Source organism: Mirounga angustirostris, unplaced genomic scaffold (genome assembly GCF_029215605.1).
Source record: "Mirounga angustirostris isolate CCGP_5_RB_7025 unplaced genomic scaffold, mMirAng1.0.hap1 SCAF_6, whole genome shotgun sequence".
Classification (NCBI taxonomy): Eukaryota; Metazoa; Chordata; class Mammalia; order Carnivora; family Phocidae; genus Mirounga; species Mirounga angustirostris.
This window is the reverse complement of record NW_026991714.1, coordinates 151,637,592-151,664,658: the sequence shown is the minus strand read 5'-3', so window position 1 is coordinate 151,664,658 and position 27,067 is coordinate 151,637,592. Positions and strand designations below refer to the sequence as shown.

At 52.4% G+C, this 27,067-nt stretch overlaps 1 protein-coding gene across 1 annotated transcript in view; it reads right to left on the bottom strand.

Annotated features, from left to right (window-relative positions):
• MGMT (O-6-methylguanine-DNA methyltransferase) overlaps positions 1–27,067 on the bottom strand; it is a 296,559-nt gene that overhangs the window by 212,304 nt on the left and 57,188 nt on the right. The window contains exon 2 of the mRNA XM_045879076.3: positions 17,309–17,444. Within this exon, the coding sequence (XP_045735032.1) occupies positions 17,309–17,433 (125 nt within the window). The 5' untranslated portion in view covers positions 17,434–17,444. The remainder of the gene's footprint in view (positions 1–17,308; positions 17,445–27,067) is intronic.

Sequence of the window (27,067 nt, the reverse complement as noted above, 5' to 3'; positions counted from 1 at the left end):
CACAGGAGGAGCTCAGCAGAGGGGTCCTGAACCAAGCCTGGCCTGGGGGCCCCAGAAAGTCCTTCCTCAAAGGGGGGTATCTAAGTGAGAGCGATGGAGTATGTATCAGGTGAAAGGAGTGAGGAGATCCCTCCAGGTGGAGGAGGTGGTGGTGTGAGCACCCAGAGGCTAGTTCAGCAAACAGCTGTAGTAAGCTAGAGGCCTGTGTTCGTTAGGACCACAACATGCCAGTGCTTCCTACCGGCGGGGCACTGTTCTAAGAGTTTCCTATGCATTAGCTCACTTACTCCTCTACCAATCCTATGTGGTGGATGCCATTAGATCCCATTTGATATCTAGGGAAACTGAGGCATGGCGCCATTAAAGTGATTTGCCTAATTATAGCTGTAAAGTGGAAGAGCTGAAAGTCGAAACCTGGAGATCCGGCTTCAGGGACTCCGGCTTACCCAGTATAAGTACGGGGAAGGGCAGCCAGCGTGGCTGGGCTCCAGTTCAAGGGACCCCAGGGTGGACTGTGGGGCCAGAGGTCAGAGCTGGTGCCTTCTCTTCCTAAAGAGCATAGCCTCGTCTGTTCTGTGGGGTGAGGTGATCACACGCAGGATCAGAAACGATGCTGCAGTAGGCCTGCAGGGCAAAGGCCAGAGGTGAGGCCAGAAACGCGCTTGTTAAGGGAGAGTTCACCCGGTTCCCAAGGACGCTCCTTGAGGACAGGCAGAGTGACCCAGTCATAGCAAACAGCTCACCAGAGCAGAAGCCATTAGAATCACAGCACAGCCATCCCACACAGCCCTGAAAAAGAATGGAACCGATAGACTTCAAAAAGATACTTAAGAAAAAAAATGCTCATGGTGTAAGGTTAGGGCTAAACGGCAGAATACAGAATGGACTTTAAACACGGATGAAACCTGGAAAGAATGTAACTGCATACTATTTGCTAAAACAAGCAGAAATTTCACAGATAAAACATTACAAGCTCTCCGCTTGCAGGCTGCTTATGGCAGTGACTCAGGGGACGTGCACACACATCAGGTCACAGGTGCCCAGACGAAGGTCAGCAGGTGGCAGGGCCATCAAGGACCTGGCTCTTCCCGCCATTCTCATGGCCCTTCGGCTCCAGCTTCACACAACCCCACAAATAAGATAGTTACCACCCCCGCTCCTAGGATCACATTTGCACACACGTGTGGCTGAAGTCTGGGGAGCAGAGGTGTCCTCTGCATACTTTTCATTAGGGAGGAGAGGTCTCTCCCAGGAGCTAGCCAGCGGGCAGCAGACCTCCTACACAGCCCATGCACAGCAAGGCTGGGTGAGCCCGCACCCGCCATTCAGCCTAAGGGGAGGCAGGGAAAGGAACCGGGGAGGCCCTAGGCAAGGACAAACAAGGAGATCCACTGCCTCCTCCCCATGAAACCTGCCCTAATGCTCTGGTCCCGGAGCTCCCCCATTCTTTCCTTCTTGCCTTTTGTATCTGGTCTCTGTGCCACATGTGTGATTCTTTAGGATACCGTCTCCCCCTGACAAAGTTCCTTGAGGACAGGTTCATGTCTTTATCATTCTAGCTACTGCAGGATTGACACAGAAAAGCACAACGAGCAGTTGCTGAACGACCTCCAATTTCATTTCTTTGTGGAATGGGCTGGACAGAAATGTGCTGTGTGCTCCCGTGGACCCGCAAGCGTCTCCACACCAGGTGAACAAGACGACAAGCCCTCCCTGCTGGGCACCCCAGCACCCACCTCGACAAGCACCACCCAGCTGGGAGAAGGCCTGTCCATCAGTCCACTTCATTGGGCAGCTTCCTTTAACCACAGCGAAGAGAGAAATGTGCAAATCTGAATTTGTGAAAATGCTACATTTATCTCCATTCACTTGAATATGATGTATTATTGCTAATGTTAATAATTTTAGCTCCAGAAATTGTACCAGCCTCCCAAAGAAAGAGTCCTTGACCCAAAATATCAGAGGATATTAAACTGAGAAATGATCTACTGATGCAAATCATTAAGTCTCTTTGCATTTGCTTACTGAACCCTGTCTCGGAAATTAAACTGCGTGCGGTGGGGAGCGTGCTGGCTGCGCATGGCTAGGAGGAGACATCTTGGTGGATCCGAGCTCGATGTCATTAATTTTCCCACTTTCCCTCATTAACAAGTAAAATGTTTTTACTGCTTGAAAAGTTTTAATAAATAGAAAAAAGCAGAGCAGCTGACATACTTTTTAATGTAATATACAGGGGCTTTTAATATTTTTACATACATTAATGAAAAAGCTAGGGAAAATGTTAAAAGGTTCTATATGTGCAGAAAAGCTGAAAGAATAATTTTCTGGGAGCGACTACGATGGCTTCTGGTTTGCGCATCCACTCCGTGTCCTTCCCTGGACGTTGGCAGCGAGCCTCTTGCCCTTGGCCAGTGGCCCATGAGCGCCAGGGGGTCGCAGACAAGGCAGTCCAGCCGCTGGGTGCCACACTGCCCCCAACTCAGCAGGAGGTATGCTCAGGACCCCGAGCTCTCCATGAACACAAAAGCGCCTCGTGGACACGGCTGTGGGGCCCGCGCTCTGGCAGCGCTCCGCAGAGTTGAGAGCCAGCCCTGTGTCCCCCACACCTGGCCTTGCGCTCAGACAGGCGCCCACGCCGACTTCCCCGCCGTCTACGGGACTCCGTCTGCTAGGACTCCGTCCACACCAGTGAGGACAGCACATCGAGGGGGCATGGGCCACGTCCGAGGCGCCGCCTAGGGTCTACAGCAACACCGGACCGGCCGCCGGCCTCGCGGCCGCCACAGCAGGCAGGGCAACCGAGCCAGGCTCCAATCTCCTGGAGGGTGCGGCCCGGGCCCTGCGGCACCACCTGCCCTGGCGCGGGGGACGACCCTGGGCGCAAGCCCTCCTCCTGGTGAGGGCAGTGGGGAAGCCTGGCCAAGGCCCCGCCTGGGTGGGGCAGCCAGCAGCCCAGGGTGCGGCGCGTCCCATGGCCAAGGCCCACTTCCTGCAGGGGGAGCCACTCCTCCGCGAGGGCCTGCCCCCAGACCCCCGCCATGCTCACCCCTCTGGGGCCCTACTGTTCGCACCTGGCCTTTCTCTCCTAACAGACTGACCCGCTGAGAGGACGGATAAGACAACTCGCGACTTTCTGACACAATAGAAGTTGCTCCTTGTTTCTCCTTATCCTGGGTCAGGGCCGTAAAACAGAACCAGCCCCACAGACAGAACTAGAACCACCACTTCAGTAAGGTGCCCAGACTCCAAGTCAGGGTGGAAAGCACCTGCGCCGCCCATGCCCTGGTGATTCAGAGCACAGCTGTTCCGCAGGACAGACGGACAGACAGAGGGTGCTCTCACGGAGCCAGGGGACGCTCTCCAGCGGCAGCACAGGCTGAGCGTGCAGCAGGCAGGGGCAGGGCTCCCGCACCCTCCTCTAAAGCAGGTTAGATATACCGGCTAGAGGTTTTCGGGGGCTTGGTATTTTGGTGTTTTGATCACTGAACCCAATGCTGGCCCATTAAACATGGAAAGAGAAGCATCAGTCGCAGATGAGAACACCTCAGAACTTCACAGAGATTTAAAATCTGGGTGCAATAATGGCCCTTGAAACTACGCAAAAGTCAAACAATTCAGTGCAAACCAGATCCACCTGGAACCACCACCAAGGGGCTCAGGAAGCAGCAGCAGAGGGCCCGGGGGCCTCCCTTCCCTCTGGGCCACAGCCAGCCAGCCACCGGCCCCCTCGGCTCCCTCACGGGCCCTTCCGCCCTTTCCTGGTAACCCTCCTTCACCTTCTCTCTGGGAGAGTCCAGGGCCATCACAGGGGACAGTGACTGGACAAATGCTGGATGGCTGATCCAGCACCCTTCCAACATCCTCGTAAAACGAAGCCTTTCTTCTGTTTCTCTGCCTCATCAGTACAGTTTCCGTGGGTCAGAGTCCTGTTTTTAATCAACACTTGCCCACAGCTGTAGAAAACTTTACACTTCCTCGAATTTCTTCCCCCCTCTCAGCACAACGTGACCACGCTGGGTCTGCAGCACCCCCTGCTCCTGAAGGGGAGCCCCCGCCCCACAGCCTGAGGGAGCCCTGCGGCCTGCCTACCATCCCAGCCCAGACAGCTTCGTTAGACCTCTGCTGGGGGACAAGGTCTCCAGACACGTGGTTCCTGGCTTGGAGGACCCAGCACCTCTGGGTACTGAAAGGTGTGCTGTTATAAAGACAGAAGGCGGAACGGCCTGTGCCAGGGATCAGAGTGGATGGAGGCACGGAGTCCCAGTCTGGGAAGAGGAAAGCCTTTCTGGAGCTAACAGAACAATGCAAATACGCTTCATATCACTGAACTAGACGCTTAAGAATTGGTTCAGATGGTACATTTTAGGTTCTATTTTACCACAGAAGGGTGTACTTGGGTCAGAACAGTATTGATTACGCAGGCACAAAAGGGGACTTCCCCTTCCCTAGCTAGGACCTGTGACTCCGCGGTCCTCAGAGGGGAGCCATCCACTGAAACCATCTGCCTGCCCAGCCCTGCTTAGCATCTGGACAAAATGACAATTTCTCTCTAGTTTATACCTCTGCTGTTCCATATTGGGAAAATAAACTGAAAACAGATTTTAAAAAGAAGATCATACATATTTTAGTTCTGTCAATTCCAACAATCCCCATAGCGCCTTAGGCTGAAGTGAGCAACCGTCCTTCAAAACGGACCTCTCCTATGGGCTTCAGGCAGCGGCCGTGAGTCTTTTTAACACAACACCAAAGTCATACTTTGACAAAAAAGTTATCTCTAGGCTGCTTAACCAGCAAAAATGGTTCAAGTTTGCAAACACATAACTTCTCATGCAAGCAAACTAATTTCCTTAGACCTCGTCTGTCAAAAAGTAAAAAGAGAACTACAAGCATGTCTTGTGCTGAAGTCACTTTAAGGGCTGCATAATAATAGATGCAAAAGGGGACCCACCTTCAGAAAATGTTATTGCTTCTATTTTAAATTCAGGAACTCCAGATATCCTGAACACGCTTTTGGCCTTCAGATATTAGGGCTAAAAACCCAACTATAAAGTCGTCCATTTTCTCTCCAGAAAGCACTTTACAGTTGACAGTGGTAGGTCTACAGCATATCAATCGTTAGGCAATAAAAACCTGGAAACCTCTTGAAAACTCTGATGGCGAAAACGAGGGATCCCAGGAGGAGGGATCCCCGGAGCTGGCCTGATGGAGGGCAGACAGGCTGTGGAAGGAGTTAAGGAGACGGGCAGACGATGCCAGGCAGCATCCAGAGGACATGCAGATGTCCACACACTTAAATGATAAACACACATTCATTTCTTCAACGGGTTTTGCCAATTTAACGAAGGAATCCTAACAAAAAGGCAACCAGCCACAGTTTCCACCTTTTTGAAACAGAACCATTCTAGCAAACGTAAGGTGGGGGGAGGGCAACATACTTGGCAGAACACAGGCTTCCATCAGCGCCTGGACAGAGCCACCATCTCTGCTGCCGCCCCAGGCCTGCTGCCCTGCCCCCTCCTGGCACCACGGGTTCTCAGAGGGGACCCCCGCATCCCCACACAAATGCCCTGACTGCGCCCATGCCGGCCCTTCCCCAGCCTCATTGCTCCTTGCGTTTGCCCTCTGTGGCTGTCCGCCTGGGCACTGCCACGGCCAGCCAACGGCTCTCCTTCAGAGACGGGGATACCCGAACGCCTTGGAAAGCTCTAAGGGCTCGTCAGGACACCACCACCAGCACTGAGGGAAGCGCATTCTCAGACACCAGCTGCACCAAAGCAGGATCTACGGCTCGTTTGCGCAACATGCCCCAAGAACGAGGGCATCTGCTGCTGGGCGCCAGTCTGCCCAAGAAGTCCTCCCCCGAGAGCAGCAAGGGCCCCAGCTAGGAGTCCCCAGGCATGACCCCTCAGTAGGCAGCATGGCGGCCCAGGCACGACACCCAAACCCTGGACTCTGGTTTGTCAGAAGAACAACAGGGCTGGTCTGGATGCTGCCCCGAGTGACTCAGAGTTCTGACCATCTCTGGGTCTAGAAAGTTCCCACAGTAACCTACAGAGAAGCATTCAGAATGCATTAATACCTGTCCGTCAGAATCTTAACCATTTGCCTGGGCAAACCCTAACCACTATTTGATGAAAATAACAGCATTTATTCAATTCCTTGAAAAGGAGTTTATGTCTATGTGCAAACTGATGGGAGCCAACATACAGAACCCACCCCCCCCAGCCCCCCGAGCCATGCGGAGGAGGACAAGAGGTCAGGATGGGAACAGAAGTAGAAAAGCCCCACCCAGCTTCCCCGTTTTTCTGACAGGACTGGAAGCAGGAGCTGAAGAATGTTCCCACAAGACCACCTGCAGACGTGAGGTTTAACGGGTCCGACCCAGTAATGCCATCACCCTGCACAATGCCAGGCTCTTCCTCCATCAGTGCACGGTGTCCACGCTGGATTCCCATCTCCACCCACCATCACTTCCTGAGACTCAAAGAAAAGGGGGAGGTGGCTGGGGGAGAGCCTCTCTCCTGTCCTGGCCCCACCTGCCCAGCCCCCACCGGCCCAGCCCCCAGCTCCGCACACGCCCCGCCGGCGCCAGGGGTCTGCTGCGTGCAGGACCAGCAGACAACAGAAGGCTCCCAGCATCACTCGTGGGGAGAAAGGTGTCAGTCTCAAAATATTATTTTCAATAAAAGTTGTTTACCTAGAGAAGATTTAAACACACCAGGAACGTTGAAGGAAATAAGTGGCCAGTTCTTTTTAATAAAAGCAGTGCTCAGTTATACAATCACTCTTCCTAACAGAGCCCTGAACTGGATAAAAAAGATCAGAAACTAGGTGTTTTTCCAGATGATTTTTTGGAAAGAAAAAAACTTTTTGCGGGAGGAAACCTGAGGTATCTGATAATTCAGAAAAGCAATCTTCCCCCTACTTCTAGGCGGACTTTTAGAGGAAGCAATGTTAAAGCAGAACACAAACCTCTAGAATCCACTTATACGTAGGTGGGTGCATATACACCCCCCCCACACGTGAGCATACTGTACCCAAGGACAGTTTTCTACTTCAGAAATGAACAATGTAAAAAAAAAAAAAAAAAAAAATCAGCCCACTGCAAAGCTATTATTTTCCTATTATAACAGACTTGTAGACTTGTTTATATTCCACTTTTTGCTTGTCTAAAACCCGGCAGAGAACTGGCTGGAATGTGCATGTTCTCCCCACGGAAAGCACTCACCTAGTGGCCACGCCCCGACGGTCAGCGGGGACAGCAGCGCCTGATACCACCACGTCAGTGGGCCCCTGCAAGGCGTGCTCAACCCAGCTGCGTGCCAGCAGATTCTGTCTGAAGACATCTACAGCAGGAGAACTCCTGCTGCACCAGCACAAAGTCTCAGAAGTGCTGAATACTCGAGTCCCAGCGTCACGTGAAGGGAGCTACAGAGAAAGCACTTTCCACACGTTTCACCTGTGCTGGCCCGGGAGGCCAGGGAGGCCGGCTTTCCAGAAGAAGGCACAGAAGAAGAAGCTTTAAGAATAACATGGATTCCATCAGGAATGATCACCGTGAGAGAACTCCAATCCCCCAACATGCATGTGCATCCTGCCAATGAACGGCAAAAAGTAAACACCAATCCAGAAGGACCAGTGTTCTTCCAGGTGAATCTGCAGGTGCACTTCATACCAGCACACCCTTTTATTTAAAAAAGTACCTGCGTTTGCATGTACAGAGATCAGACTGAGAGAAGAGGAAAGATGGGTGTGGCATGGAAAGGCTTCACAGAGGAGGGTTCTTAGGAACCACTAAGTGACACTAGAGAAAACCTGGTCCAAAACATGGGTAAGAAGCTTAAAACAGTCATCACAGATTAGGTAAAAGCAGGACACAAGGACCCTGCAGAGAAAGCTGGAGCTGCCACTAGAGTGTGGCCCCATCTAGAAGGAAATAGAAGAGATCTCCCCAACAGAAGAGAGCCGTAGAATTCTCTGAGGAGATGAACTGCATTTCTGGGGAAGACTTTCTCTCCCTCCTGCTCACCCCCTCCTCCCAGCTCCAACACAAAGCTCCAAGGACTAATCCAGAACATGGGACAGTTGGCATGAAGGGCCACTCCACTGTGGTTCTGTCCCTGCTGGGAGACCCCCACAGATCAGAGACATGGGACAGCCACACTACACTGCTGGATTCATTTTTGGATGAAGCCATTTCTGCTTCAGATGTGTAGTGAGCCACGTTGAGCTGGCCTCTCCAAAAATCAAAGCTGAAGAATAGTTAGGTGCAGCACGTTGGTCTCAGAAGACCAAGGAGCCAAGGAATGTGCATTTCACGGCCTGAAGAAAACTTGTCCCCCTACCACCCGTGTCTGATACAGAGGGGCCAGATGCCCCGAAGCAATTTCAACAACAACTACCTCCATCCTCTAGCCTCCTCGTTCTGCCATGCTCCTACCTCCTACCCGGTCAGATGCCGGGTCCGACCGGCTCTATTGCCAAATGACCTGCCGGCTTGCGCCGTCCCACTCAGCTGTACCGTCAGTGCCCCAGGCTCAGGCCCACGTCACGCTGTCCTGACCATTTCAACAGTCTCACGTGCTCATGCCCACGCCTGTGGAGGGACACAGCACGGCAGCGGTCTCCCCAGGCCTGTCACCTGTGCTGGGCTTGGGCTCATGCAGGCGGGGCTGTCCCACTGGCCTCTGCATGGCCCCAGGGCAGGTCCCCAAGGCACAGGGCCTGTCACAGCAGGCACACCCACATTTTGGGAACGAGTGAACAAGTGAGTAACTTAAGAACATCGATTAATTTAGGATTATCAGAAAAAGATCTACTTCTATCACTTGATACTGAAACTGGAAATAAAAATTCTGGGATGAATCTGACACAAGACAATGCTTCAGTTCAATTCAAAAATTAAACTCATTTAACCTTTAACTCGATTTAAATTCTGAAGTGATAAGCATGCAAGAACTATCCTGTACATTAATATCAAGGAGCTGATCTAATTGCTGATACAATTTAAAGGAAATAAATTTAACAAACCAAGTATATTTTGAGAGTTTACAGCTTCAACGGCATGAACACGTTCAAAATAAAGGTTGAGAATTATTCACTAGCCACACGTGGCTTAAATACCAGAAAATATTAAAGCTATACAAGCAATAAAAATTCAGGAAATCGAAATCGAAAGGCAAAATAGGAGAAACAGAGGCCAAAGTGTTTCACTATCCTATAGTTGTATGTTCACAAAGCAGGGGGCAGTCATGAGGCGGCTGCTGGTGAGGAAGAGGAAGGCGACCGATCAGGTGGCCGAGTCAGAGCTAGCAACGTTCCTGCGTGGCCTCAGCTCTGGGCCCGTCGGTGGCCACATCCTCCTGCGAGCAGCTTCAAGAGCCGCACGTCCTCCTGAGCACACTTGTTTGGACAGATCACTGTAGTTTTATCCCCACAACAGTAACTGTGGAGCCTGGATTTCCAAGTTAAAGCAGAGCGTTCCAGTCTCAAGACGCGCTCATTCAGGCACCCAGCACAAGGGAGGCTGCGTTCTGGATTACTAACCCTGAGCAGGAAGGTCTGGGCGGCTGGACTGTTAGAGGAGGGGGAGGAGGGCCGCCAGGGAAAGGCAAGCTGCCCCCCCAGCTGTGCAGGTGCAGGGTCGTGGGGGAACGGAAGTCCCGAGTCCTCTCCTGAGACCCTGCAGCACTGTTCCCCACAGCTGCGCCCGGGGCTGAGCGCCTTGTCCGCGGCCCCTCAGCAGGCACCAGCCTGTGCCAAGTCCCCACTCACCCGACACCACTCCGGCATCCCGGTGTGTTCTAGAAGATGACTCCCAAGGCACACCAAGTGGCCTTCGAGAGGCTACAACGTGGTCGGAAACTCCCCTGTTTTTCTCACAGGGCCTTACTGGACCCCCTTCCTCCCAGTCTGAACAGGCCTGTGAACGGCTTTTCCAGGCTGCAGCTAACCAGAAGCAGGAGACGGGGATGGTCGCGGACCAAGAGGTCAGCCAGGAGGCCCACAGGCTGGCCTAGTGACTCAGGGTGAGGGAGAGACAGGCCGAGCAGACTCTAGGAGGAGCCCGCTGTGTCCAGGCCTGTCCACCCATGGCAGTGACCATGGCAAAGGGCGTGGAGCAGGGGCACCGCTGACTCGGCCCATCAGAAATGCCCCCACCAGACCACAGATCCTGGGTGGGACTCTGCGCGAGCACTGTTCTGACCCCAAGGGCCCCGGGGTGGGCCCCTCCTTCAGATGAGAGCCACTGATCGGTCTGGGAGAGCCCAAGGACTCGGGGCAGAGATGATCTCCCCGTTACGGTTCTAGCAAACCCCAGCATGGGCTACAGCTTTCGGGCCCCTACATTCACCCAGTGGCACGAACTCCCTCGGTCAGACAGCGCACCAGCGCCATGCCCAGTTAGGGCCACACGGCACCACCAGCCACGGGTCCTCCTCAGGGAAAAGGGGAAAGGCTTTCCTCAGCAGCATGAAGTGGACAGGAGTGCAGCTTCTCCGGGAAAGCCATCATTTCAAGACAGAGGTGCAGCCTAAGGCCCCCGAAAGGAAAGCTACTGTCCAGAGCAGAAACGGAGGATTTCTGAACATGCCACCTTTCTCTGAAGTCGGCCAACTTACTGCTTTTCCTCTCATGTGTGCTTAGAATCTAAAGGCTGCAAGCTTTCCAAGCAAACCCTTTACTTTGACAGTTTGGTTCATATTTTGAACCCACGTATTTATAACTGTCATTCAACTGTTCTTTTCTTCCTTCCTTCCAGGAGGATCCTGGAGGGCTTAAAATTAAATGAGCCAGCCTGCTTCTTACTCACGGACACAGGCATGCAAGTTTTAGCCATTTCTGTCTCCCTGCAACCCTTTAATAAAATTGACAGGAATAAAACTTAGGTTGCTCTGTCTTAGATGGGTCCAGAACAAAGATTCTAAATCCCAGGGACACTTGCTTATGTCTTGCCAACAGCCTGCCTGCTTCTGCCCTCTGCCCTGACCCAGGAAAGAGTGCAACTGTGAAACAGGATCTCGCAGGAATGAGGGAAAAAAGACAAAACTCCTGAAGCCATGCATTGCCTTTCTCTTTTCTAGATCAGAAACAAGACAAGCTCACAACAAAACAGAGTACCACGTCTTTGTGGTCGTGTAGTATGGTCTGTGGTGTGGCAGCAAACTCCAAGGCCTTCAGAGAAGGGGCTTTTTATCCCACCATGCCCTGCGGGTCACAAAGCCACAAAGGAACCCACGCTGTGAACTCAGAAGGCCCAGCAGCAAGGGCCACAGTCGGTCACTCTGCCACCGTCCCCACACCCTGGCTTTACTGGAAGGCACGGCCGTGGCCTGCCTTTACCGCATGGACATCCGGGAGCTGCAACCTCAGCGCCACGCAGACCACTCTGCAGGCTCCACGAGCAGCCCGGGGACCCCGGGCCCTCCCACCACCTAGGAAGGACAGAAATCTTCCCGGGAATCGCAGTGAAAAGAACCACCCTGGCTTCCAGGCTGGTCTTTTAGCTATTGGACACTGCACAGTGTGCACTGAGAACCCGTATCAGGAGACTCCATCCCTGTGCCCTGCGGACCGTCCTCCCCTCCAAGCCAGGAACCGAGAGGGGAGGGCCCTCAGCACGGACTCGGGTCTCAGATCTGGAGCTGAAGAGCCATGTGGAGGCAAGAATGAGGCAGTCCACGCTCACCAGGGCATTCAAGGACTTGCTTTTAAAAGAGACGCTTTCTATGAAGCCAAAGAGAGCTTGGTAGGTGCCCCCTCCCCCTCAGAAACCTACGTATTTGACTCAGGAGACCTCCTTAAGGAACACTCTGTAAAATACATTTTTTAAGCACATACAACACAAATCACGAGTTCAAGCCAGCAAAGAAGAGCAGGGAGACAGCTGAATGTGCCGCAGGTGAAAATCCTACGGCGTGTTTTTGGAGGTTCTTTTTACTGGGAGTGCCTCTTCGAGTGTTTATCCTGAGGAGTTTCTCCTCTTCCATGAAAGATTATAAGGTGCTGCAAGTGGTGTCTGCACGAAGATTTCCCAGCCCGCCAGAGAATTAATGGAGGGATTTCCCGGGAAGGTTCTTGGGACATGCAGACCCTGAGAGCTACTTGAGCTGCGAGTGTCGGGCTGCCCGGCAGAGGGATCCCCAAGTCCCCCTTGGGGACCAGGGTCCCCAAGCAGGCCACCTAAAACACTTAAACAATGAACAGGAGAGCAATAAATCCGCACAGAAGCTGGTCACTATCCACTCCAATGGAGGACACACAAGGTGACTTCACAAGTCTGACCTCCCTTCAGGAAGGCCTCAAAGGCATCTTACCTCACGCTTTCAGTGGAGCAAAAACTGACAGAGCACCCGGTGGGGTGGACGCCCCCTCCTAGACAGAGACCCTGCGGTCACATTCCCACGCCCCAGAGAGGCCAGGTCCTTGTCTGTGAACCTAGTGAGAGGAGGCCCTGGCCAGCCCTCCACATCCTTGAAGGAGGGTCAGGCCTAACTAACCTACATGCTCCTGCCCAGACTCTACACAGAGCTGGTGGGGGCAGGAAGCCAGGGACAACACCGCAGATTCCCAGAAAGCAGAAAACAGCCTGCATGCGTTAAGTTTTCAAAATACGAAACATTTTTACAATCACTCAGTTTGGTTGGACTATAGAATTTTTTTTCAGTACTGCATTCCTGTATTTTTTATAAAAAGATTTACCTGGGAAGAAACCCAGGAGGGCGATTCTTTGCTCGGTAAAGGATGAGGTACGTGCAGCTCCAGGGTCCTGCCACCAAACACCCTACCATCACCCTACCTGCATGAGCGCGACCAGCACTATACAGGCCCTTCTTCAAGGAAAACACCAGAATCCCCTTTATGGAAAGCTACACGAGCCCGCAAATAACATTAGAAAAATAAGTCTATTCTACACCTCCTTAGACTTTAGACATTGCAGGGAATAATGGGGTCAAAGCTTTGTAGCCACACGAAGATGGCGTGGGGAGACGTCAGTCAAGTTCTTGCAAAAGCAAGCCAATTATTCTTGAACAGGACAGTTGTTGATGGAAACTTGACACAGGCAGGAAGTTATAAAGTTGAGATTATACTACTTCCCAAATGGATATCCTGCATTCAAATATTTTTAGGAAGGGAAAGTTAAGTAATGTTACCTATACAAAAAGAAATCAATGATAATGTACGAAGCCACTTAAAAAGGTTAAGTAGCCTGATGTGGGGAACAGGAATCCTACTCCGTACAGAAGTACGAGTGAAATCTGACTGCAGACAGACTCAGTGGCCAACTTCCAATTTAGCGACTGAACAAAGCAGCATGTCTCCAGGAGATAAAGATCCCGGTACTCACAAGCACTCAAAAAGGAGGGGGAGAGCAGGATCCCAGAGCCAGTAGGATGCTCTGCTCAAAACCCCCTTGGCCACTGTCCATCAGCAAAGGGGAGAACTCGGCCTTGGGGGGCACACAGGGCTCTACCTATAGAAAGCCACGCTGGGTTGGGGGAGGTCCCCTTAGGGTGGGCAAGGGCAGCACCTAATTCTACTAGACAAAAGGAATTCTAATCAGAAGTCTTTCCGTAGGGGGAACCTGGAGGGCATGGTAGGGGAATTTATCCACAACCTGATGAAGAAGTCCTACTAATCCTGCACCTAATGCTTTCAGAGTGAGGGAACCCTTCCAAACTCACTTCATGCCAAGACATAACCTGAATGCCAAAGCCTGACAAACACAGCACAAAAAAAATTACAGACTAACATCCCTCGTGAACGTAAACACGTAAGTCCTAAACAAAATACTAAATTTAAGGCAGTAATATGGGGGTGGGATGGGGGGGCAGGAGATATCATGAATTATGTGATGTGTGTAGTCCAGCATTTCAAGACTAGTTTGTTTCACATTTTAAAAAATAGGATGATGTTTACACAGGTATGAAAAGCATTTGACAAAACCCAACAGACTGAGGAAGTGACACCCAGAGGTGGCAGCACGTGGACTCCTGACATGGAAGCCCCCACCCCCATAACTGGAACTAGGGAAGGCGGTCTATTATCACAACCTTCACCCCCCACACTGGAGGTTCCAGCCAGCACAAGGACAGAAAAAGAAAAAAAAAAAAGATCAAAGAGAAGTTGTCTTTAGTCACAGACCCAATTTTCTATAGCAAAAAATCCTAAGGAATCTGCAAAACAATTCCTACAACTAAGAATTCAGTAAGAGGACAGAAGATCAACATACCAAAAATTAACAGTTATGTACCAGCAACTAAAAAAACATTTTAAACTAAACTTAGAATACCAACATATTTGGAAATCAGATTTACAAAAGATATACAAGATCTCTATGCTGTAAACTAGAATACTAAAAAAAAAAGGACAAGCTGAATGGACATAAACCATATTCATAAATTGGAAAGTTTTTAAAGTGGTCAACCCTCCCCAAAATGGTACACAGATTCAATGAATTCCCAACCAAAATCTCAATACTGGACATCTTGATTCTTTAATATGTAAAGTTAAAAGACACTGAAACCAAAACAATCTTTAGGGGAAAAAAAAACCAAGTTGGAAGACTTGTTACCTTAATTCAAGATTTATCATAAAGCTATGCAATCAAGTCTGCATGGTTCTGGTGCAGAACAGATGAGGAGGTCACCTGAACTATACACAACATCCAGACATATGGGACCCACACGTGTACAGTCAATGGATTTGATAAATGTATGAAGGGGATTCGATGGAGAAAATTTTTTTTTCTCCTCCCAAAAAGAAAACTAACTATAGAAAAAAAAAATACCTCACTATAAGGGGATTCAAGATAATGGGTCACATATCTAAACATAAAGGCTAAAATTATCAAATTTTAGAAGAATTTATAGGAAAATATTTGTGAAGTTACAGTAGACAAATCTTAAAGACCAAAAAAAAAAAAAAAAAACACACTTAGAAAAAAACATTAAGTTGTACTTTCTCAAAATTAGGAACTTCTCATTAAAAGAGGACGTTAGAATAAAAACAAGCACCCAACTGTGAAATACACAGGATAATACAATCTGAGAAAGGACTCGAAATCAGAACGAGCACAGGCAGAAGACTCACGCAGACCCCGCCCAATGAAAAAGCAGGAGTGGTCAAGAAGGTGGTGAGAAGTCCCGAGGAAAGTTAAGATTAGAACAGTGAGAACATTTCACTCCCGCTTGAATGGCTGAAACTTTAAAAATTACCATCACCAAGTACTGGCGAGAGGGCAGAGCAACTGAAACTCCTCCAATTCTGTTGGAAATAAACATAAAATGGCTCAACTCTGGGAAGACTTTTGGCAGCTTCTCAGGAGGTTCAACATACATTTGTCATGCAATCCGGCAATCCACACCTAGGAGTGGACTCCAGAGAAGTGAAAAGGTGTCCAAAGCGGCTTGAACAAAAATTTCAGTTTTACCCCTAGTAGCCAAGATTTGGAGGATTCAAATGTCCATCAACAGGAGACTTGATGAACTGTGGTGTATTCATAAACTACTCCTCACCACAAAGAGGGACCTACTTACTAATACACAGAACATGGCTGACCCTCAAAACATCATTGAACAAGAGAATCCAATACAGAAGATCATAAAACTTCATTTATATAAAGTTCAAGAACAAACAACGTTGGCCAATACAAATCAGTTTCCTTGAGTTCACTATGTAATGTTCACCTCAATTTTTTAAGTGATAAGAACTGTTAATTCTCAGCATTCATACAGCACTTTTGTTATTTTGTACCTCTTGAATGTCCCTCGCCAAAGTTAACCATAGGTGTATAACAGACTGCTGGTTGCCCCTAAAAATCATTTTCCACCTCTTCCTTAGACACACAGTCCCTAATTACGGTCAACACGTGACCACCTCCCATGCCTCTCAGCTGGGTGTAGCCCCATGAGAGGAGAAAGTTAGAGGCTCCTTCTGGAAAGGGAGGTGGGTGCCTCCTTTCCTTCTCCTCTGCTGGAATGGGAGCATGGCAGCTCGCGCCCCACAGGTTGGCCCAAAGCACCAGAATGAGGGCCACAGCCTGGAGAGGCAGAGCAAAGCCGGAGGCAGCCAAGGGAGCCAGCCTCCACGGCTTACCTACGCGGGCATCTTCACGAGAGACACCAGCTGCAGGTTACTGAGGCCAGGCTTCACAGCTGTACCTGATCCTGACGCAGAAAGCAGAACCTCAAAATTAAGCCTCATCTTTATTCTGTTCTCATCATCCATAATGGGCATTTAACTAGATGTCTAGGTTTTATTTTCTTCCCCCAAATTCACTTTAAGGAATTTTTTTCTTAAAGCAAAGAAGTTCAACAAAATTTGTGATTTATTGTGCCAGTGAATATGTAAGAGACAAAATGACATTCCCTACGAATTATTTGGTGTCTGTGATTTTCTGAACACCATGGCCAGATGGTTTTCATAGAAAGAGAAGAGTGTATTCATATGGTTCAAAGGTTTGCTTATTTTTTTGGCCTCAAAAAAAATACCATTGATTGTAACATGCAGCCCTATAGGAAAAAAACCTGACACTGGAGGCGAAACCGGGTATTTATTACTGTGCGTGTGCTCATTACGGCGGTCTGACAGGGGTGCATTAAAATCAATTTTTATGTTTCTGTGTATTTTCTTTATCTAATGTTCTACGGCATTGTGTTTATTGGCCAGTTATGACAGACCCCGAGCAGGAGTGGCGGTTTTCCCCTCTTCTGTCAGAAATAATGAGAAGTGCAACTGCAATACCGCAACTCGCAACCAGTGAATGGAGGGAATGTTACATTTCAGAGCCAAACATTAAGGAGTGCTCTGAGTTTTTTTGTTTTTACGACGAAGAGGAAGAGAGTGGAGATCCTTCACACAAGCGCACGCGCCTTGCTGGAAATGGCGAGCGCGAGCGTCGTGCCAGGAGGGCTCTTCCCACCCCGGCTCCCCGGCGGCGCGCTCTCGGGGGGGCAGCTCCGGAGTCAGCATCTCCAAGACTTGGGGGCAGGTCGCCCGGCGGACCTTGAACAAAGGAGGGGCCCGGATTTGAAAGCCCCCAGGGGAGGCAGCACGCGCCTGCGGCCAGAATTTCCAGGGAGGTGCCACGTTCGCCCAAGAATCGGGAGTCACGGCGCGGCCACCGCGCGCTCTGCCGACGCGCCGATCGCACGTCCCGGAGCCCTGCCGGCCACGGGGGCCGGCGGCCGGCGAGGGGCCGCCGTGTGGGGCCGCCAGGCGCGGCCGCGTGTTAGCGCACGACCCGCAGCGGGCAGGCGGCGCCCCTCGCCTCTGCCAGCCGCCGTCCGGGGCGCGGGCGACTCACCCGGCGTCCGGGGTCTTCCCGCCGCGCAGCCTGACCTCATGCAGCCCCCGCTCACACCCGGACATCTCGATCTTCCCCAAAGGGCTGTCCGTCGTCCTGCACCTCAGTTCACAGGCCCTGTCCATCCTCCTGGCACCTACGAGACAGGTTTTCAGGCAAGTAAGAAAGTCCCGCGAAAGACTGGCCCCCTTTAAAGCACAACAGGCGCCCGTTATTTAACACAAAACGGCTTCCGAAGCTTGTCCCCGTTCTCGGGATTTAGTCATCGAATAGGTCATCTCTGTAGTCCACTTAGGGGACAGAAAATGCCATAATTACCCGCGGCAGCCCAGTGGCGGTGCGGCCCACCTTCCCGCGGCACGGCGCACAAGCGCTCCTTCTGCGGGTCCCGAGGACCGCGCTAACCTTCACGCGTACCGACTTCGCATCGCCGCAAACTGAAGCCGTTTGACACACTGAAGGAAAGACATTTAAAACCGAGGCACGGCGAAGTGAATTTGGAAGCGGGGGGTGGACGCAGCGCTTGCGTCCTGGCACCTGCGGGCGCAGGCCGGCAGGGGCGCGTGCGCGCCGGGGCAGCGCCCGAACCCTTTGGGCACCTGCGGGCGCAGGCCGGCAGGGGCGCGTGCGCGCTGGGGTAACGCCGAGCGCCACGGACAGCGCGCAGCTGACCCTTGAGCAGCGTGCGTGTGGACTGCGTGGGCTCACTTCCACGCGGTTCTCCGGCACAGGGCTGTGAACCTTATGTTCCCTGCCCTATGATTTTCTGAACACGTCCTCGAGCTTCAGTTTTTATCAGAACACGGTACATAATACAAATGACCTATACAACAGGTGTTAACTGGCTGTTATCAGTAAGGTCAACAATAGGCTCTTAGTAAGGTTTTTCGGGAGTCAACAGTTACATATGGAGCTCAGTGCCCCTAATCCCATGTTGTTCAAGGGTCCACTCTGTATCCAACTTATGTTCAAAGAAATGTACAAACATAAAAACCACCCTATGATGTATCCTACCTGTTAATTTTGATATTAATTTTGGTCAACAGAGCAAAGGCTAGAAAGAACGAACAGGTACGGCAAGAACAGTGAGAAGCCTAAAGGCAAGCCCACGCTTGGTAAAAATGACTCCAAGTGCAGGCAGGGAAGAGGATGGGGAGCCAAGAGAGGGTTAGGGGGACGGTGCGGACGAGTACCAGGACCAGCCCACGCCCTTGGAGCTCCTCCTCTCCCTGCAACTCCTTGTCCTGCTCCGGAGAATGAACTGGAGGGAGGCGCTCCAGCCCCCACCATGTGACCTTACATGCCCACGTTTCCCAGCGCTCCACGCTCGCCTGCAGCCACCTGCGATGAACTGGAATAGCCACTTCTCTGTCCTGCAGGCACCTCCCATGAACTGTCCACAGCGGCAACCCTGCAAGAATGCTCTCCTCCATGCAGCTTTATGCAGGATGGCAGTGCGGTCCACGTGCACCCCCACGCCACCCAGGACTTAGCCTAGGGACTCTCCTTCCCCTCACCCCGCCTGTCCCCTCAGACACCTGCACCCCATCAACCACTGGTTCTTACCATTGCCAACTCCGGCTCAGGTCCCGAGGTCTCATCAACTCTCACATGAGGAAGGAGTTCTTCAGGACCCTCAGTACACCTGGGCCCTTCCCTTCCCTTCCTTCCCCTCCCCCTGAACAACAAATCAACTGCCAATTACATGAAGGGGCTACAGCAGGGTCAGCAAACTGCGGCCCACTGGCCAGACCCAGCCCCCACCTGCTTTTATAAATCAAGTTTTGTTGGGACACAGCCCACCAGCTGTGGCTGCCTTCCCGCTCCAGTGATGGAGAATGCACGGCCCTGAGCACATACCCCGGGCCCTCGGCACGCCAGGTCTGCTGAGCCCCTCAAGGTCCACGCTCTTGCCCCCTTCCTGCTCCGTGCCCGCTCAGGGCCTGATGCGTGGGGCCTCAGCTGTACGTCCCTTCCCTGTCTGTCCAGCTGCCCCATGTGGCCCGGCATCTGCTTCACTGCAAAACCTCAACACACCCCACTGCCTCCACCCCCAGGCCCTGTTCCCTTCCCTGCCCTTCCACCTGCTTCTAATGCCACACACTGACTCCCTCAGCTGTCTTCCCAGCAGCCAGGAGAGAAGTGCATTTATACCCCTTGACGAGGTCAAGCAGCACTCCCCAAACCACATGGTATATAAGCAGCACCCCAAGATTCCACCCTAAGTCTGGGGCTCCAGAGCCTCCCTGTTCAACATCCACTTTTCTGTAGGTATTGACAGGGGTCGGAAGCAGATTCCTCCCCCAGTTGCCAGTGAGTGGACACGGGACTGTGATGGTCACTGGACATCAGAGACACTCTGACACATCGTACTCCTTGAACTTCCATGGATCCCCAGTGCCTGAGGGCACCCCCTCCACTTGGCCACCCATGGGTAGGAAGCAGACAGTGACCTCCCAGCAATGTCCTGTCACTTTGCAAAAGTCGCCTAAACTGAGCCACAAGTGCGTTTATCTGTGGGATCAAGGATACCTAAATCGTAGGGTTGGCATGAGGATTAGCCGGAACATGTATCTAGATCTGGCTTCCCAGAAGGATTCGGGATTACTGTTATCCCTGCCACATTGACATTTTAACAATATGCCCTTGACCTTTGTCATAGCACTCTGTTCTCCTCCGCAAAATCTTATCCAACAGCACCAAAATCCTTACCATTCTTCAAAAGCAAATGGCCACCTCTTCTCCCAGCCCCCTGGGGCCTTTCCTCATTCCTTGGAGCCAGAATCAACTGCTGTCTACCCACGCCTCACATTCGTGGACATTTCCCATGACCCTGAGCCACTGGCAGATGCTGGGGGAGCAGGGAGTTTGCTACCATGAGTCAGGATTCCACCCAAGATAGATGCATCACGCACATAGGGAGTTTATCAAATATATGTTGAATTAGATGACCAGCATTTCTACCATCCAGGCCAAGAGTCTGGCACAGCATTTCCCAAAGTGTGTTCCAGAAGACTACTCAAAGAAAGGTTCCAGGGGGAGTGAGAAGCCTGGATGCACCTAAACCGTCCTGAGAAACTTACCTGCACACCTGCAGTGTGTTAAAAGCTCTAAGCAGTCCTGCATAGGAACCGGCTTACATTTACCTAACTCACAAACATGTTCACCATGAACCCACGGCTCCTGCCTAGGCCCTGCTTGGAAGCTGCTTCTAACAGATCTGGGCTCAGGAGCCCTGGCTGAGGCCTCAGGTCTGGAGCACGAAAAGCCACAAGCCCTTTTCTCAGGCACGGCTCCTAATGGCAAGCATCAGAAAGTGATACCAGCTAATTTAAGCACAAAAGCAATTTACTGAAAGGCTGTTCCATAACTCACAGAACTTCTGGGAAGGCTGGAGAAACAGGCTCAGAAAACCGTAGGAACCAAGACTGGCCACAGTCCAACCACAGCCAAAGTGGAACCTCAGGAAACATCTGTGGGGCAGCCCGGGCCTGCAGACACGCAGCTGTTGCCACTGTTGCCCCTGGAAACAGGATGTGGCAGCCCCCATCAATTCCCTGCTGCCTGGCCCCTGTGTCACTGGCCCCCGATTCAAGGCCTAGGATGTGGACCCAGCACTGCTGCACAAACTCAGACTGGCACACATCCCCACCAGGCGGATGGAACACTCGTGGCTCACTCTCCTTCCCAGGACTCTGTTTTCTCACCAAACAGCAGTCATAGCACTGATTCCAGCACCCTCCCCGGGCTGCTCTGTGGGCCCAACCGCACAGCACAGGGAAGACCGAGAACGGGCTGCTGGGCCCGCGCTCCCGCGGGGAAGGAGCTCCCTGTGCACAGGGCACAGCCAGCTCAAACCCCTACTGCAAGGAACGTGTATGCAGATGGGGGTCCAGGAGAGGGTCAGGGCAGGGTGGTGAAGGTGACGGAGGGCCTCTCCCACCTCCACCACATGGAGTGCTGGTCTCTGGAGGGCCCGGTCCCGCGTGCTCCTCGGGGAAAGGGCCTGGCATGTTACGAAGCCTCACCCCAGCGGCCAGACTCTGACCACAGGCAGGAGGGCCTTGGCTGGACTTCAGAGGCTCTTGGCCTCGAACACCATGGGGAGACTGCCATGGTGGGCTCTGAACCAAATGACGCCCATGCACCCCAGGGCCTGCATCTCTGAACCGGGCCAAAAGGACTCTGAAGCTTGGCCTGCCCACCGCTGTACCAGCCCCAATGCAGCCCGCACCCAGCACCGTGGTGCTGTCCCTGGTCTGCCTGGTCTAACCTCACATGTGAAGGGCACCCTCATCATGGTGAGGACCAGTCCTAAGGACGCCCATGGCCGCTGGAGGCCACAGGACGCCCCAGGACACCTGTGTCACTCACAGAGCAGGGGAAACGCTAGCCAAGTCATGCCAAGAACCAAAAAATGGCAATCAGTCCATAACTGGAGTAACTGGAGTGTTGAACTCTGAGTTCTGAGGGAACGGCCTTTGTCCCTCATGGCCACACCCAAGCAGCCAGGCATGGGGTTGGGTGAAGTCTAAGGGAGTAGGCTCCAGAAACTCTGTTATTGGTTAACAGAACTGAATTCAAACTCCATGTTCAACTTCCTGAACGTGAGGATTCGCCGAACCACCTTCCCCGAGATGAATGCCTGGAACCCACAGCCCCCAGCCTGGCCCAGACCCGGTGGGGCTACGCTTTCCCTGTTACGGCCAAGTGCCTACACCCATGAGCAGAACCGCTACTCGTCAAGGATAATCACCAGAACCCACTGCCTGCTACTTTGCCAAAAAAACAGAAGCAGCAATTTTAACAGTGTTTTATATTAACCCCACCAGAAATGGAATTTGAGACTCCACAGAAACCTACATACACTTCCCTTCCTACAGACACGCAGGACGTATGGCAGAGTCCTTCCCCGGGCAAAAGTAAAATTGAGCTGAGTCCGTCCATCCTAGCATGCAATGGGTAATGTGTCCCTGGGACAGACACGCTGGGCCGTCTGGCTGGCAGGCAGCGTGTGGACGGGAAGCCCCAGGCAGAGACAAGTGTGTCACCGCACAAGTCCCCGGGGGGCTGGCAGAGGGTGGAGGGAGGCTTGCAGCCCGGGTGGGGTGTCGCAGGCACCGGGAGGGCAGCAAGAAGGCGCTTCAATAGCCGGCGCACGTGTCGGGGAGCCCACACGTCCCAACACAGGCTGGTGGGAGTTTCTGCCTGGAAGGAACAATGCCAGACACACGCGGGGCCGGCCAGGAGCAGGGTGGCACAAAGAAGCCGACGGGCTTCCGAGCTGTGTGAGCATGACACCCTCACACAGCGAAAGCCCCGTGCTCCAGAGACCAACCCACCGCTGGGCTCCGGCCCAGAGAAGGCCAAGAGCCTGACCCCGATGAGAGCCAAGAAAGGAAGGAGGCCCAGTGAAGACACTTGCCGGCTGGCAGCTTGACAAGATTTGCAGGCAGCGAGTCCAGGGCCAGGCGGGCTCCCACGGCCCCTCAGGACTAGCAGGAGGCCTTGCCAGTGGGGAGGGCGGCCGGCAGGGGAGAGGTGAGGAGGAAAGAATTTTTGGAGAAAATGACATCCACACAGAGACCTGGCTCGTAACAAGGAGGTGGGCAGGCCCGATGACACCCACGGGCCAGTAGCCGAGGCGTGCAGGGCACGGAGGGGCCGGGGTGAGGGCGCGGAGGCACATGGAGTTCCGTCGGATGGGGTCTGTTTGCTCTGAGTCACCTGCACGGAACGTAAGCTCCAGGACAGGTCGCAGACGCTACGGGACAACTCTGGCCAAGGAGGAAGAAGTCTGCTGAGGGTTTAATAACAAAACAAGCGGCAGACACCATCTCCTTCCCCTTCTTCCTTCCCTGACAAGGAGGATGCACGGCCAGGAGCTGCGGCCACCACCTGGGGCCACGAAGGAGAGGCCACGGGACTGGATGGCCCTGATGCCACCACCGCAGCCACAGTGCCCTGACACACTCCTACTCATATGAGAAAGACAGTCCTGTGTGTCGCAAGCTGGCGTTTGGAGGAATTCCTGTCTGCCTCCAGCTAGGGTATCTTAACTGATCCACTGCCGTATCCCAGCACTTAGAATAGTGCCCAGAACATTGCAGGTGCTCGGTAAAGACCTGATGAATAAATGAGCTGACCACACCAATCATTCCATTATGCCTGAAGTAAGGACTCAGAAGGAGAACTAACTCCAGGATTAACAAGAACCAATGGCTGGGGGTCTGCTGGCCTGAGGAGTCCAGGAAGGCTCCTTGGAGGAGGTGTCAACATGAGCGACAGTAGGCATTTTGGGGGGTGGGTGAGGACAGACTATGGCAGGTCTGCCCATGTAGGGCCTGGTGCCAGAGGGAACACAAGGCATTCAGGGACTCGAAGGGGTCAGCCTGGAGGGAGAGGCCCATGTTTGAGAGGGGCCTGCTCTGACAGCTCTGGGAGCAGTGAGGACCAAGTGTGGGGGACAGGAGTGGGAGGGCAAGGGCTAACCCTGAGGACCCCGAGGACACCCAGGGCAGAGAAAGGGCTTGCTGTCCGCAGCACTGTGAGCACATCCATGCTCACAGGGTTATGAGCACACGGGCTCTCTGGCTGAGTAACAGAATCTGCCCCAGCTAACAGTCTGCCCGGCTGCCCTCCAAGCCCAGACGAGCAGGGGAACCGTGTAAAACCCCAGCCATGTACTACTCTTAAGCAGGAGGTTTCTGTTGCACGCCACAGGAATGCTCAGGCCTTCCTTCCCGAAGAGGCCGGGACCACCTGCAGGAATACATACCTAGCCACGGGGCCTGTGGCACTGACTCGGAGCAGAGGGGAGGGGAAGGGCGCCACTGTCACTCCCCAGTTTGCCTAACAGCGCAGCGTGGAAAACCCAGCGTCTGGGAGTTTCGGAGTTAGACTCCAGGCCCGGACAGCGGCTCTGACAGCCAGTTCTCTGAGTGGTTCCCTGGGAGCCCAGTCGGGCCGGCCTTGCCCGCATCACGGGGAGGACACTACGGGCCGCATTCAGGCTGCGGGAGGGACCAGATGGCAGGCTCCCCACCCCCACTCGCATGCGGCCTGCGATCCACAGCCTGGCAGCGTCACCGGCTCCAGGCCCAGCTCCCTGCATCCTTACAGCATCCACCTAAAGCCACGAGAGTGGCTGACGTTAATTGGTGGCAGAAAAAAATGGATTTTTCATGGCTATTTGGAGACCTCTGAAAAAAATGAAACGAATCTTGTTTCATCCCCCTCTCAACATGAATGGCGTTTAATGTTCTGAATTAAGCAGTTGGTGCCAGAGGCTGGGTTTCCACTGTACTAAATGCAAGAAGCCCAGAGACAGAAACTGTCTTCTTTCTCCTTTACTTGTCGTTTTCCAGGCCTGCTGTGTGGGTCTACAACTGACTTCCAGAACCATCTCTGCAGTCCCGTACCTTCTACTTTGAACCCCTTCCAGTATGGCCCTCCTGTGTGAGGAAAATGCCAGAAAAAGGGCTAGAAGAAAAAAAAACATCTGCCTTCTCATAGGCTCCTTGCAAACCAAGTAGGAGACACTTCCTTTGTTAAACATCGGCCCGAAGAGTCGGCCTGAGAGTGAGTGGGCACCTGGCCTGCAGGCCGGGCTCCAGGCTTTGCCGGGGAGTCCCCGTCCGGGGCCTCGGTGTGCCCGTCAGCTGCAGGTGTGAAGTGGGAGCCCAGCAGGCGTGCTGGGGACGCCCCAGGAAAGGGAGAGACCATGTCCGGCTGCCTGGGGACACCAGCAAAGCCACCATGAAATGGCAACTCGTTCTGTAATCTCCCTGCTCAACAGCAAATAAGAAAAAGCAGGAGGGAAGCACCTCTGTCCTCAGAACTCAAGATGAGCCCACCTGATGATCTGGCGTGCGGGAATATTTTAATTAGAAAAAGCACACGCGTCAAAACCCCAGAAAAGAGAAAATTCTTCATACCTATCACCTAATAACAAAGCTGGCTGTGGGGGGCAGGAGGAGGAAGCGGATGGGATGGAGCCCTGCCAAGTGCAGACACGGAGGAGGAGAGTGCTGGAGAGAAGGCCAGGTCAGTGGCTGCAACCCACTCAGGGCACCTGCTCTGCCCCCCAGGGCCGCCCCAGTGCCACCTTGCTGGGCAGCATTCAACAAGACAGCCAAGGTGTGGCTCAGTTTACTACATTCTAACAACCAAAAAGGGCTGCATTAGGTTGAAATGTTTTTTGCCAGAGAAAATTCTGGCCCTGCCATCTGGTATGTCAAACTCAGAATGGATCCAAAGGTCACGCAAAAAGATCACTCCACGTCCGCACAAAAACCTGCACACGATGTTTATAGCATTTTTAATCATAACTACCCAAACCTGGAAGCAACCAAGAGTGCGAACAATCTGAAAAGGCTGCATACCCTGTGATTCCAACTATGTGACATTCTGGAAGGGGCTGGGGGAGGGAGGGAGGGCCAGGGGGAGCACAATGGATCTGTGGGGGGTGGTGAAGCTACTCTGTAGGACACTAGAACGGTGGATACATTATCCAAGCCCATATAAAGTACAACACCAAGAGTGAGCCCTAACATAAACTATGGACAAATGTCCCACTGTGGGAGGGGATGCTGACAGTGGGGGAGGCTGAGTATGTCTGGGGGCCAGGGGTATCTGGGAACCCTCTGTACCTTCTGCTCAGTTTTGCTAAGAACCTAAAACTGCTCTAAAAGTTAATTAAAAAAAAAAAAAGTCATTCCAAAACCTTGTGCCATGCTGCTGACATGGAAGTGATTCTCTTTATTACTGATAAATTTCTAAGAACCCAGCTCCTTGTACACATGAACAGAGGAGAAATTCTGCACCACGATCAAAAAAGTAGGTTTTCCAATGAGAAGACCGTTGTACGGGAATCCCATAAGCCCCGTGTTCTGCCCCCATTGTGAGCTTACACACAGACTTCCGGGCTATGGGTCCTGCTAGAACACAAGCAGTGACCTTTCTTCTTGCTACCACTGGACCTGATGAACACTGCTTCCATTGTACAGAACACTCTAACCACAAGAGCCCTGGGAGCAGGTGCCAGGCTGCGGAAGTGGCGTCCACAGCCCCACACGCACATGTGCAGCTTCCTGGGGGGCTCGGCATTCACAAGTCAGGGCAGCATGTTATAAAACAGGCGGGAAGATGCCTACGCGTCAGAGCGGAGATACGGAGGGACATCTAAGGGAACGTGTTCACTGGCCTTTAAAACAACCATTTCTAGATAAAAACAGGCACTGGTCTACACTTTATTTATTGAAAAAAAAAATTTTTTTTTTTGACAGAGAGAGAGTGAGCAAGGGAGAGGGGCAGAGAGAAGAGGGAGGGAGAGAATCCCAAGCAGACTCCATGCCATGTGGAACCCCAAAGGGGACTCGATCTCAGGACCCTGAGACCGTGACCTGAGCCAAAATCAAGAGTTGGACCCTCAACCGACGGAGCCACCCAGGCACCCCAGCAGTTGAAAGTTATACTTAAAACTTGGTTTTCCTCTCTAAACTCCTCATTTTTGTTCAAATTATCAAACTAAATATTAGTGATGCAGGAGGGCAACTACTTTTCTGTTCTGAGGCTCAAACATGCTTTGACTCTGCGCTCAAACAGGAATTAGGGAGGACTTAGAATGCAAACTGCTCTGTGTCTGTGTGTAAGAAACAGGTCATACATAGAACAGCGCACAAAACTGACGTGTACGGTTTAACAAATTACTCTAGAAATCTCCCAGAACTTCTGGCACTTCTGAAAAATACTTCCAAG